Here is a 15,331-nt window from a genome sequence, read left to right as displayed (position 1 = left end):
TATTATTTATAACTTTGTTTCTAGCAATCGTAAAAACAACGACTTGTTATTTATAACTGCTTCCAGAAATCATAAAAGAAGAGCATTTTTGAAAACCTAAATGTATGGCCTGCAAAAACAATAAAGAAAATTTTTTGATATTTCAGCAAAACAAAAGTTTTAGGGTCGTCAGATACTCGCAAAATATTTTACAACTTTAAACTGTAATAACATTCTTAAAACACAAATGCCAATTAAATTGCATACAAACCAAAAATATTGTTTTAAACTCACACAAAAATCGAATTCTAATACTACAATGTGGCGAAATAAATGTTTAAATCAGTTAAGTAAGGACTCATTGAAAGTTATATTTTACGATCACTCAGAAAAGGAGTGTAGTAGATGATGAATCACTTCGATGATGCATCTATGAGTCATAAGTTTCTCATATGAAATAAATTTTGGTAAAATCGGTTCAATGGCTGGTGTAATGGAAATGCTTTTTGGTTTTGCAAATTATTTTAAATATATAAATGCTTCAAATAACATTTTCAAAATTGTCATTCCATCAGAATATTTGATAGGGAAAAAAAAAAAACGTACTGTTTCGATAAATATGTTTGAAAGCAAATGCGATAGCGAATATCTAGTATGTAGAGATAAAAACAATGTGACTGATAACATTCTGCTTTTTAAATTCTTTATTTCATTTGAATAATATCTATTTGACAATGCGTTTCTAATCTTCAACTAAAATATGCCGGTAAACTAAACGGTTTTATCTTATTTATAAAACTATTCACGTTTTAGTTTCAAGGGCATACAGTAACAAAAGAAAATGGAACTGAATCATAAATAAAAAAAGACTATCATTTTTTTTTAAATTTTAGATTATTAGAATATAATGGTGCTGCTTCATACATTATAGGGCTTTCAACAAATAATATTTCTGTTTTGCTTTGAAAATGTTTTAATTTTATAAAATATCATCAATAAATATTCTTTCATAATATATCCATCCTAGTTGCCTTTGGAGACCAACTGGTTTGTTGGGTGTATTCCTTATATATAATTTCAGTTAAATCATTTAAATATATTAACTTACTGTTCGTGATCATTTCGAATTGCCAGATGTTAAAGCCATCTTATTTTAATTGTCTTTCATATGCGTTGTTCATTCTGTAGATGAACCTTTCAAATGGGGATCAGTTTCATGATATCAAAGGGCAATTAAATTCCTAATTGTGCAGTTCATCTATTTTTCTAAATTTCATAGCGTTTTAACTCTATTTTTTTATTCTTATGAATCATATATATGTAGGGTCGTGTTCTCAATCGAAAGAAGACTACACGTTTTCCTTGTCCATATTTTAATAGACGAACACAGGACAACGCGAACATTAAGCAAAAGAACAAAAGTATAGGGTTGATTGCAGTTTAGGCGGATATAGAATGGCTGTGTTATCCTTCACCTTCGACGCTCACATTCTCCCTCTCCAAGCGTCTCCTTTTTGCCGTTTGCCTCGCTTCTCTGTCTAATCGGAACACTATTGCCATCTGCCGGCAAGGAAGGGGGAGTAGCATAGGGGCTCATACTACATATGTTTAAATTGATTCCTTCTTCTTTTGCTTTCAATAATGAAAAAAATTAAAAAATTAAATATTTGATGAAAGAATGAAAACAGTTTGAGTTTTTAGCTAGTAATGCAATTATTGCCTGGGAATTAAGCAAAAATTATTCTTTAAAAAATTGTTAAAATTCGGAAACACTTTGCACAGTTATTAAATTAGCATTATCAAAAAGACAAATTTTGAAATGGTGTAAAATTTATTTTTGTACAATAATATTTTTGGAAGTTATTGAGAAAAATTTTAAAACTTTGCCTAATTTTCAATTAATTAGAATTTTAGAAAAACCGCTTCGAGATGCACATTCCCACCTTACAATATATATATATATGCCATGTTTGGTAGTTTGTTAAGTGCTGACACACACACACACACATATACACACACAACACACACACATAATTCATCTTTATTATTAATAAAAATAGATAAAAATTGACGAAAATTAGAATTTTGAAATAATCCAAAATTCATAGACAGGTTGTTTATAATTATTCCCTCAACCATGCTATTTTCAAAGAAAAGTTTCTTTTCAATTTAGAAGCTGAAATTAAATCATTCAAAGACACTATATTTCGATATAGAAATTACTCATAATTCATAAAGACCTTAAATATTCTATGAATTTTTAACAGAATCAGTGAAACGTCAAATTCCCGAAATAAATGAAAGGCGCCAGCTAAAGAGATTATTAAAATATGAAAGGTTAAAGCAGAGATGACTATAGCTATAACCATGTATCTGAAAAACGTACAACTTTATGGCCTGCTTAATACAGATAGGAAAGAAATTTTGGAAATAGAACAAAAAATGTTCCCAGTATGACCAATAGAAATCTCACTGACGTCTAACTCCATTCAACTATACAAATTATTTTCATATCTGATGAAGTAGATGTTATAAAACTCACAAGCATTCACTTTGCTGTTGTCAGCTTAAGTTTCTGTCAACAAACAATATTCATTCTTTGTCAGAAAATATTTATCAGCATTTCGGTGTATTTCTTTCTGTTTCGCGTTTTTTAAATGTATCATACAATGATTGTCATTTTGTACTAATTATATTAATTAATTATTTTTAATTATGTTTTATATTTATAATTTTTTAAACTAATAGAATAAAGCAAAAAAAAAAAAATACTTGTCTCATTAATAAGATGACAAATTTAAACAATTAGCGTTTAAATTTTTTTCCCTTAAAAATATGATGAATGATTTTGGAGAATTTTAACTCAAATTACTTGTCAATAAGACATTTTCACAGGAAAGAAATTTTTTAATCTAAAAAGTTTTTGAAACTTTCATTAAATTTAAATTTTTGAATATGATTTTAAACTAGTTAAAATAGCAAAAGGGGTGCTTAAATTTTATCCCTTCATGTTTTGTAGCTAAGAACGGATCCTTGCATTACCGTAAAAAGGGAAATCTATTTCGAAAAATTTTAATTTATTTTTGTTTGAAACAATGGATTACGTTTTGAAAAAATAAATTGTGCAAACAATTTCTTTGCAAACGGAACAATTTGTCTGAAATAATGAATTATATACATATAAAAAAAGGCATGTAACAAGCAAATGGCTCACATAACATAAAAATACCATAAAATGCATTATTTGCCAACCTAATTTTCAAAAATTTTAAGAGGGGGGGGGGATTCTAGCCTTTTCCCATCGACTGGGAGTATTACTTACCCCACCCCCAAGGGATTTATCCTCCTTCAAGTCTGTGGTGGAGTCCGCAAACTTCTAAACATTAGGAATTTCTGATTTAAAAGTTAACATAATTTAATTTATACATTTAAGAAATTTTCACGAATGTTATCTTTTTATTTAGTAGCATTCATTTAAAAATCTTATTTTTTTAAAATTAAATGGCTTCGTGCTTCATAGTGAGTATACAAAGTTAAGCTCTTTTTTTGCTTTAAATAAAACGTTTAATCTAAATTTTTTCAATTTTGTGATTGCAAAATAAAATATTTATATTTATGAATTTTAAATGTAAAAAATATTCGAATTTGAGATTTTAACGAATTTGCACGTTTCAGTATATATATATATATATATATATATATATATATATATATATATATATATATATATATATATATATATATATATATATATATATATATATATATATATATATATATATATATATATATATATATATATATATATATATATATATATATGTATGTATATGTATATATATATATATATATATATATATTGTCTGTCTGTTTGGGAGCACGATAACTCAGAAACGCTTTGAGTTGGAAGAATGAAATTTGGATTTTTGTGATGTTTACCTATCGAATTTGAAACCAAATCCATTCATGGGGTTGACCATTAATTGGTCAGTACTTTCATAAGCATGAAACACAGACCATGCATACGCAATAACTCTAAAATAAGCTTGTAAATGCAACAACTTAAATATCTGTAATTTAGTATGAGAATTTGTGACTACAATTGCAGTTCAATGTCAGATGTTTGGTTTTAATCGAGTGGGAAAAGCGCGTTTAAGCAAAAATTCTATTTTCGGATACTATTAACTACTTGTAGGGGATAAATCGCCAAAGATCATATAAATAGATTCAATAAAATTAATTCATGCTGAAGACCAATATTTCATAGCCATTGATCACCGATGCCATTTAAGGCGCACTTTGCCTTACCCACGGTAACAATATTTTACGGGAGTGAGGAAGGGAATGGTTGTTTTATCGGAAGGTATACGAGAAAGTTCTGGGGAGACCATTTCCGCTGATTGTTTTTATTGATTTTACACTAAAGTCTCTTACCGCTTTCTAATTCTTGATTCTGAATATTTGTTTAATTTTTCTGCTAATTTCGCTACTATCTCCAATATTTTAAAAACTTTATTTGCAATATCAATAAAAATTCTTCTATTTCGTATTGTATAAATTACATATAAATAACAGAATGATTTCAAATTTCCAAGATAGCAAGTAGAATTCATTCCGCTTTAAGATAAATATTTATTTTCTAACGCGATTTCTGTTTTAAAAAATATAATCTGAAATTAAAAAAGAAAAGAAGGGAAAAAAAAAACACTTCAAGGTATCTGATTATTGGAAGTTTCAATGTGCGTAGGTAATTCTGGCTATCAGCAGCTTCGAACAATGTAAGTGTGTAAAATATGCAACAGTATCACACGTTCTTGGGTATCAGTAGGAATTGGCATATTTTAGGAATATTACTGAATTTTTCTTCTTTTTAAAAATGGTAAGTTATTTTCTATTGATGCTATTCTTCAATATATACTATGCATACTCACAACTTCTCATATCTCATATTGATTTCGTGTTCTTATAAAAGGAATAGGAAGCTTGAAATTCTCTTCCAATATTTTTGCTGTTGTTGCTTTCTCTTCGTTGTCAATCGAATTGATTCATGAATTTAAAAAGTTGCAATGGATATATATCATTTTATTTTATTTTTAAATATAAGGAGATTTTAAAATAAATATACTTTACAAAAACTGAATGTTTTGCAAAGTCATTTAATTGAATTTAAGTGAAATTATATATTCGTTTCGTTATCCTTGTAATATACTCGTTTAAAACAATTTTTGAAAGTTTCTTTATTTCTCTATGCCCGCCTTTTTTTAGGAAAATATTTTTTTTTCATTTTGCTTTTAAACATTCAATAAATAAGACTGAATTCATTTTCTTCTAAAGAAAAATCACATACGACTCACATACGATATTCATTTACTGATAAAGATATTTAGGCATTCTGTGTCAAATTTTGATAGTAAATTATCTATTTATGTAAAAACAGAATAATTTTATTTCTGTTTAGTTTAATTTTTTTTTTACAAAAGTTCCAATATTTTGTTATCAGATTATCAACTTCCAATTCAATTTTTTTTATAAAATATGATATGATGTAGGGGCAAAGATTTTTAAGCTAAATTTTCAATAAACTAATTCTAAAAAATATTTCTAAATTAATTTGTTTGCAATTTAACATCTCTTAAACCAATGAGTTTTTGTAGACGGTAGTTCCACAGGAAACAACAAAATTACTTACTATTGTTATAGAAAGAATCAGGAAGAAAAGTTTTCTTCTTATCTTAAAATTGTTTATTGCACTGAGAAATAAAACTTATAAGAAGAATATTCGTAATGACCACGAGGAATTTTTGAAATGCACTGTCACCATTTCTTTACTTTTGAAATGCACTGTCAGATGATTTCCAAACATCAGTTAAAATTCTTATATTATGTTCTCATGAGCAGAACTCGAAATTTACAGAATATTAAGCTCTATAGGCTTAATAAATTTGCACAAAATTTTTTTATTTGTATTTAGAGAATTTTATGTCATTTGATTTATTGAAGAAAACTGATGGAGTTATTGAAGAAAATAAAATTCAAAACATGCTTGCTAATAGTAATCGCATGAATATCACAATTGGCTTTATCCTTCAAATATAATACACCGTTTCTTTTATTTTTCCCCGGCCTTTTTTTAATAAAAAAAAGATATGCAAAGAAGTTCAAAACTGTTTCCCGAGAATATACAAAATTTGCATACTATATAAAGGATACTTTAAAAAAGGAGTACTGTCCAGAATTGAGACATTATTTTTTTTTAAATATTACCCTAGATATAAGAAGAATAATGCAAATTATTCCATGAAAGTAATGTTCAGAGTAATATAAAAGGTACTGACGTTTCGAATTCTGGTTGGAATATTAAATATTTGGAATAATAACTGATTTATTGTAAAGATATTTTGCAGACAGAATTAAAATACTTTGAGAAATCCAACAGTAACATAACAAATAAAATAGGTGTAAATATTTTAATATGTACCAAAGAAACAAAAAGACTAAAAAAATATGAAACCTAATACTTCCAAATCATCACGAAAAGCAGTTTTTGTAATTTTCACACCGGAATCTCATACTGAGCATAAGATACTGACGATATCTGAAGCAACAAGTTCCAGTATTCTAACAGCGAAGATTTTATAACATACGGAGAGACCGACATGGTGCTGTGACTCTTCCTTTAGGATCTCAAATATGTTGGCCATACCGTACAAATATATCCTTTTCTACAAAAAAAAAAAAAAGTTGAAGTCTTTGAGCTTTTATGGCCTATAAAAAAAAACCTGCTACAGCTCTCCAACATACTTCACATAATGTTCAAGAACTGATTTAGTACTGCAGTACGGTATAGCAATACGTTATAATGCATTAATTTATGACCTTGCAATATAATAGCACAAAATAGCACCATCTAGCACAAAAATATTAATTTTCCTTATATTGGTGGGATGGTAGAATTTCAAGCTTCTCTCCAGATAAGGACTCATCCAAAATCATTCAGTATAATTCTGTCTTTTCTCAGATGTCTAATTCTGTTTTTTCTCAGAGACTCTCCGCGTTTTTGCGCATGTGACATTTGGCATTGATTTTACCATAACATTGATAAAAATTGATTACCATAAAATTGATTAAAATTATATTGATGAGATGAAAGATGGAGGAAGAGATGATTATATTTTATTTAATAATACAACAAATTCCGATTATCAGCATATTTAAGAGGCATAATAAGAGTCGTTAATGAGCAAAATTGAATAAGATATATGAACCCTAAATTCTGAAGATTCGAATTAAAATAAAAAAACACCATTCAAAATAACAAGCAAAAAAATGATTTTTAAAAGACAAAATGCCTTTAAAAAGACAAAAATGTCCTAACTAAATGAGGAAATGCTCTCATTTTAGTCACTGTGTATCACTCCTTTGAGAGATAAAAATCGCTAAAAACAATAATAATCTTCATTCGTAAAACGGACATTACTAGAACGAGACCAATTTGTAAAGAAACCGTGACACCAATATTGTAGAAACTAGAAATACAAATTTTCATGGTGTTCTTTGCCATCCACATGTCAAGCATTCATTTTCTGTGGGATAATTTGATTCTTACCTGGATTACATAGCGATAATATCTATAGTTCCTCATCGAATGGGGGATCTGCAAATTATCAAACATATTCCTTTTACACAATAATTACCCGTTATGCTAAGAATAGCGCGAAAGAAATGGGATCACAGTGAAGCGGTATTTGAGACGCGTGAGGATAGAACCTGGGACCTTTAGGTTAGCAGTCCAGTAACTTAACAATTATACCAAAACGATCGTTCGAATAGAAGAGTTGTTACTGGCTTATATGCGATTCACCACAACAGAAAGAATTAAATACAACTTATATGGCTGTTAACGTGTTAACCGCTTAAAAACAACCATGTGCAATTGAATTTTAATTTACCATTTTCCAAATATATACAGAGTATTCATAATTACTGTTCACTATTCAGAGTTCTGTGCATTCTTCGTCCAAAAAATTTCAAATTTTGTAGTTAAAGGTTGAAAAAACATGAAACGGAACTACAAACGTTCACTTGTAATTAGATATCCGGGCAGGCAGACATCCTCTGAATGGATTTCATTCGAAGGTTGACTGAAATCTGTAAATGTGGTATATAAAGTCTATATGCTAAATTTCATTCGGTCTAGCTCAAATCTTTTTTGATTTATTGTGTTTATAGAGAGATATGATTTCAAAAGGGTGACCCGAAGAGAGCTTTATCAAGAACTCGAATTTGAAATTTTTGATAATTACAATACTTCCTATTTTTATATATTTCATATCTGAGAAAGTAAAAAAAAAAAATCTATCTTTATGTATACTACGGATTTTCAAGTTTTATGAGCTCTGGTGACATTATTGGCAACTATTTTTTTATACGTATTTCCTATTTATTTATAAAGTCATCCACAGTGTTTCATATCTTCCAGATGTATGGTTATTATTAAAGGCGGCTTTAAAAAGAGAAACTTTAATTTTAAATACCCTGTACCACATCAATTTTTAAAAATAAATATTGACAGTTGATTTTTTGATAGTCATAATACCAAAATGTATTAATATATGTTTAAATTTCAGAAATTCTTTGTGCTATTGGTTTTTATTCCAAGTCTTATTACGGCAACAAACCTATGTCCAGATAATAAAACACCCTGCCCAGAAAGTAAGTTTAACATCTTTAATGCTTTTATAAACCCTTTATCATTTGACGAAATGAGAAATTCAACTTAAATGCACTTTATAACCATTTTCCAACTTTGCTTTTTTATTTATTGTAAAATATACTAAAATTATCTAAAAACTTTATTTGAACCGAAATATTTTACATTGTGGCGGCGGGAAAATTTTCTTGTGATCATCGGGACGACTTCATTTTCATTTCATCGGAAATTCTTTCACGTTCGGCGGGAAACTTTTCTTGTGATGGTCGGGACGACGTCACTTTCGTTTCCTCACAAATTCTTTTCAGTTGGGTGCCAATGTGGCGGTATGTAGATTATTACGATCTATGCAGGAAGCAACAGGACGAATGTTTTTAGGAGCATTTCTTTTAATAATCACATTCACACACTAAACAAACACAAGACAAGACATTCACGAGCGCGGATTCACAGTTCAGCGTCACATCTCATTCTCATTACAATTGCAATGCACTATGTGATGGCCTAATCAGGCATCGTCATCTAGAATCCAAAAGAGAAGATAAGAGTAATGCAACTGCTACAATATTTAATTTTGAATCATAAAGAGCAGTTTCTAACTTTTATTTAAAAGCATCATAAATCCTTATATAATTATATAAAACTAATTCTAATAAATGCTGTTACTACTATATACTAGAAATTATTATTTTACTAATAATAAAACACCTTTAAAAAGAGTAAAAGAAAATGTCATCTTTTAAAGTAACAGAAAAACGAATCAGTGTTCGTTTATATATTAAGTATATTTGCATCGCCAAAGATGAGATCGATGTTCTATAGACTACACTCTTATTATTTATTTAATTCGTAGATCTATTAAAATGCTGATATAAATCATTGAATGCGGTGAAGTTTTATATACTTATCTTATTTATGTTATTTATTTTTGCAACAAATACATAGTTCGTATCTATTTGATCAAACCTTTTTGGTTATCAATTTCAAATGAGTGTAAAAATATTAACAAAACTTTATTGAAAGCAAGTTTGTTTTCGATGCATAGTAAAGATAAATCTTTTCGTGTCTACACTTTACTATTGTGCATTTTATCCGGACATATCAGCTTCTAGCCAACACCAAAGAAATAATAACAGAAATTCTTCAGAGTCTAGAAACAAAATGAAATAAAATCCTTATGGCATTGAATATCACCTGTTTATAAAATGTGTGGTCAAACAACCTTTGAGAATTCTCCAGGCGTGAAAAAAATCATTTCGGTTATGTTTCGATTGTCTTAAATTAAAGATTTTATTTCTAACCTTTTTTCATGCTTATTTCAGCTGTTGATTCCATTCATTTTTCACAGAAAACTAAGTTTCCATTTTTCTTTTCTTAGACAAGCAATGCTGTGAAATTGATGGCATATATTCATGCTGTGATCCTGACGATGACCATGATACACCAGCCACAAGACTTAAAGTATATCCTGGAGATGAAATCATGAGTTCAACCACTTTTGGAAATACATCGTCACTTACCAACGATTCTAAATTGCATTATGATCTGTATGAATGTAATTTTTTTACTTGCTCAGGTACATGCTGCTCTAGGGCCCCTGACGCTTGCTGTCCCGACAAACTTGCCGCATGCTGTGGTGGTAATAAATGCTGCCCTTCTTTAGGCAAGTGCTGTTCTGGTGGTTGCTGTGGAGCTTTAGAAAAGTGCTGTGGAACTGGCTGCTGTAGCTATAACGCTGCTTGCTGTGGTACATGGTGCTGTAAGGCAGGATACAGATGCGGCTCAAGACACTTGTCCTGCCGAAGTAAAGGATTCGCCATATATCCTGGAATAATTGTCTTGCTCTCGATGGCAGCTAGTGTTTTTCTGTTTCATCGTCTTTAAGAAAATTCATTATATTATAATGAACACCCGATCATAAAACATGTTGGATTCTCTGATCAATGGCAATTTTTATTGAAAAAATGAATTTAATACAAAGTAAATTTATATGCAAATAAAAAAAAACAGTGCATGAGTGTATCAGAGTGACAAAGAAATTTTATTTACTTTTATAGACACCAATTTTGTATTAACTGAGTTTTTCAAAGAAGAGCTGAGGTTTCAAACAAGAAATGTAGAGTTGGCAAAATAGATAAAGATGTTGCTTTGAAAAATTTAATTGCTGACTTTGAAATTAATAAATTTTTTGATGCCCCCGATTACTGACACGAAGTGGATGATAAATAAGAATTTTTTAAAAGAAAAACTAAGGCATGTAAAGATCTCTTAACTCGTTTCAAAACATCTGAAGATTTTTATTTTGAAATTAGTCATTGCTGTCTTTGGAATCAATTCTTAGCTTATATTTCAGATATTGTAAAGACGTAAAAGTTAAATCAGACATTTTTTTTTTAATTTTTTTGTACACGTAGTGTACAAATAGAAAATATTGAATTATCAAAAAATTTGACTCCAGAGTTTGACTTATCTCTACGCTTCAGAGCTCACTGATTTAAAAAAGACACATTTTTGCAATTTTGCCAGTCTGTCTGTAAACACAGTAATTCAAAAATACTTTCAGCTAGATGGATAATATTTGATATACGAATATCAAATATGATGATGTCGATCAAATTATCAATCGTGATCCATTCAGAAGAAATCTATCGGTCTAATAGAGTACAAGTGCACTCCATAATTACAAATGTAAAAAAAAACTCGTAAACTAGTATAACTACAAAATTCAAAACATGGTACACATGTTTAGTATTTAAAATATAGATTGTGTCGAATTTTAGACCCAATTTATCAACGAACTGACCATTTGTTGACCTGGGCCTTTCTAATTAAGCATAATAACTCAGCAAGTCAATCACTTAAATTTTTAACTTAAAACCTCTATTTTTATTCCTGAAATTTGAAAACAGATTCATATTGAGATTCCACACAGACATATTTATTTTGCACTCTACTCTAATAAATTAAAAACATCAAGAGAACACATGAATGCATACATTTAATACTAGAATCTTGTTTCTTATTCAATTAAAAATGAAGTGAAACAACGTGGATCTAAAGAAAGTTCATTCACTTCAGTTCGTTTTTAAGGAGATAGCAATTTTGAGTTACATTACAGGGAGCTCCTATTTCGGAAATTTTAATTTGTTTTCAGAGAAATCTTTTGTATATAATTTCATATTTGTAATTATGTCAAGTTATCCAACATTAAAGCCGTGTTAATTTAATTGTCATATTTAATTTCTATTTATTATGTACATGAACTTCTCTAAATAAGACAATCCATTAACATACCAGTAATAAAGACATAAATATATGGTTCATCTATCATCTACATTTCCCAATTTCTTAAATTAATACTTTTCTTGCAAATTACTCTTTTTCTTTAACTTTCCAGAATGTAAGAAAATCATGTAGTTAAATATTCAAACCATTTTCGTTGTGAAAACGAAAATGGTTTGAATTCCAGGGTAAAAATGCAATCTATTGTTGGAAATTGGACAAAAAAATACGTTTAAGAACTTACCAAAATTCAGCAAAAATTCTCTTGTTTATTAAATTGATATCATTAAAAAAAGACATATTTATGTATTTTAAAACAGTGTAAAAATTATTTCTTTGTAGTGATATTTTCGGACGATATCGCGGAAAATGACAAAATTCAGCTTAATTATTAATTAATTAAAATTCTAAATAAAATTTCAAAAAAATTCAGTTCGAGGTACGCATTTCCACCCTTCAAAATATATACATATGAAGTTTGATAACTTTTGTAGTTCAAGTTGTTTGGCTTGTAGAACCAGACTCAGCATTTTTCTTTATTAGTAGTAGATATATACTGCTTGAAATTTTTTTAAATTAATATTTTTTATCTTTTTTAAAAAAATAAATAAAATAAAATAAAAGCTTTTTAATAATGCGAATAGGAGACCTTATGTTCTTAAAAAATAAGGGATAAAAAAAGAAAACCTTAAATTCTGGGAAAAAGATTTTTTTAGTTTTATTTTATTGGGAATAAAATAAGTTAGCTATGGGGCTGCAATTATACAATAGGAAATTAAATAAAAAATAACGCACTATGAGATATAGCTGTTCTTTAATCATAAGAGAAAAATTCTAATTCCACACTCTTCCAAAACTAGCCGCTTTTGGTGTCGCTTTGTTAAATGCAAAATAATTGACAAAATGGAAATCTTTTATCTTCTATTAATATTAGAACAAGTCTAGTATACCGGAAATGTTGCAACTATTTTTAATTTTTCACTCACAAACTTGAAATGTTGTTTGTAAGATACTCAATGCTGTAGTATTCAGTATACTAAATAAAAAAGTTGTGTCAGTATTTCATAATTCCGGCAGATGGTCTTAATTACATACATATTAAAAATTCTGAAGTAAAAATTATTTGAAAAGATCCCTGATTTTAGGTGTTAACGATATCGAGACTAGTTTTTTTTAAGTTATATTTTTTCAATTATTTTACAGTATTTCTCAAACATAAATTTCACTTATTATATTTTCAGGACAACAGCAGTCAATCTTATCCAATATAATTGTGATATCTTATTGTTTTCTCTCGTTCTGTGGGAACACATTATCTGATTTTCAAAGAGAAAATTAAATGCATTCTAAATTTATAAAATTTCTTAAAAAAACCTATATAAACGATATGAAATAACTTCAAATCTGATAAGTTTTATATAATAATACACTTATATAAACGAAAATTCAAACTTGAAAATCAGATAAGTTTTGGGACAAATTTAGGGAAAAAAATTTAATTTAAGTTGATTGAAAAATCTTTATAGAAAACAATTTTCAAAATGTACTTCTTACACATCCTCAAAAAAATTTGAATATACTAGGTGTAAATGGGCACTTTATACAGCTAACTTAAGGGAATGAATGCAGGCATCTTGTACCGCCAAGTTAAAGGATTGGCTGCAGAAATCGATTAAAATGATGATATTAATAAATAAATTCGTAAAGATTATTAAATCTAGGTGATTCATGAAATATTAGGTGCCAAAATCGATGCAACGCTATTATGAATAAAAATCAATTATCAAAAACATTCATTTTCAAAAGTTAATAGATTTTTTATATTAAAGTGAAATAAAGCATTAATTTATTGATTAATTTACAAGAAAGTTGAAATGTGAATTAAACTGACTAGCTTATTAAAAAAATATGCAGCGTCAATATGTACACTGCCAAGGCCGTAAATGCTTGAATCCGTCACTTTACAGACTTTAATGACCAACCACCTCGAATCGCCATGGATAATTTCGTTAGTATTTGATTCCTTCCTTCCTTTCGTTACTTTGGGTCCCTTATTATTATTCTGAAATTGAAGGTTAAGAGTTATCTCCATTTAATGTTTTTTGCTCATTATTTTCACAACACATTCAAAAAGAAAAAAAGAAAAAATGGAATATAATGCTTTAAGCATTCTGTCCTTGAGCTTTCCCTTCGCCTCTATCTTTTTTCCCATCAGTCACGTGGGCGGACTGAAATTGTGTCTTCGATTGGCTAATACCGCTTACTGAACCCTTCATCATTTGCGTGTTGAACAGTTCCAGAGAAGACAAAAATGTTTGGAATAGAACTTGTGTTTGGTTCTTTGCCAGTCAATGTTCTCATTGGACTCGCTACAATTGTTTTATTGTATTGGTAAGATTTTTATCTTATCAGTACGATTCTTATAAATTCCGTTTATTCTATTTCATTTAATAGTAGATAATAATGAATTTCTCGACGGCTGAAATAGTCTCCGGTATTATCTTTAACGACTTCTGATATTTCTTATTAATCTGTTGTGCACTTTCGTTTAATATCTAAAACGGACAAAATATACTAGCAAAATATATTTTGCTTTTGAATGCAGAGTATGGAAATTATAATACAAATTTTTATAATAAAAAAAAAACAAATTTTATAGCATTTTTTGTGTTAAGTGAACATTTTTATAGCCTAAACCTTTCTACTGCTCCTTTGCATGTAATTAAATAAATATATATATATATTTAGAAAATGTATTTTTGAATATTCAAATGTTTATTTTTTTTACATACTTTAATTCAGCTGATTATTTGATGTACGTAAAGGAATTTTATGATTGATTCTCACTCACTTTCTGATATTCTAGTTTAAAAATTTATTGATATTTTCAGAATTTATCTATCAGTGAACCATTTAATTTATTAAACTGTAATTCAGTACAAATGGCGCAATTTTGAGTTAATTTAAAAAATGTAATTCAATAAATATATTAAATGAATTATAAAAGAATTTATTAAAAAAACAGAAAATAAAAAAAATTATTACATCAAACACTAATAATAATGACATTTTTCAAAATTTCTATTTTTTTAAAAATAGAAACAGCTTTTTCTTATTTATTATAAATGGTCTTAGATTCTGGAACTTTTTAATTTCCATTTTTCCCATCCTTGTCAATTAAAGGAAAAAGGCAGCAGAAATTCTGCAACTTTGTATTGACTCTTTAATTTTCTTACTTATTTTTCAAATTGACTTGCCCTATTTTGAATCCATTAAATATCTGCCTCTTTTGCTTACATATTCTTTTTTGTAAGTGAGAATGGAGAGAGTGGTTGAATCGGAAAAGCAACATAATAAGTA

The 15,331-nt window shown here is 28.3% G+C and overlaps 1 protein-coding gene across 1 annotated transcript in view; it reads left to right on the top strand.

The window, feature by feature from the left end:
* The first annotated feature begins 4,716 nt into the window (after positions 1-4,716).
* The window catches only part of LOC129990245 (cytochrome P450 3A8-like), a 40,062-nt gene continuing 29,447 nt past the window's right edge, over positions 4,717-15,331 (top strand). Inside the window, exons 1-3 of the mRNA XM_056098139.1 lie at positions 4,717-4,858; positions 8,607-8,691; positions 10,068-14,362. Of these exons, the coding sequence (XP_055954114.1) occupies positions 14,283-14,362 (80 nt within the window). The 5' untranslated portion in view covers positions 4,717-4,858; positions 8,607-8,691; positions 10,068-14,282. The remainder of the gene's footprint in view (positions 4,859-8,606; positions 8,692-10,067; positions 14,363-15,331) is intronic.

The sequence above is a fragment of the Argiope bruennichi genome, chromosome 2, assembly GCF_947563725.1.
Source record: "Argiope bruennichi chromosome 2, qqArgBrue1.1, whole genome shotgun sequence".
In the NCBI taxonomy this organism is placed as follows: domain Eukaryota; kingdom Metazoa; phylum Arthropoda; class Arachnida; order Araneae; family Araneidae; genus Argiope; species Argiope bruennichi.
The sequence above is the reverse complement of the archived record's forward strand: the minus strand, read 5'-3'. Positions and strand labels throughout refer to the sequence as shown.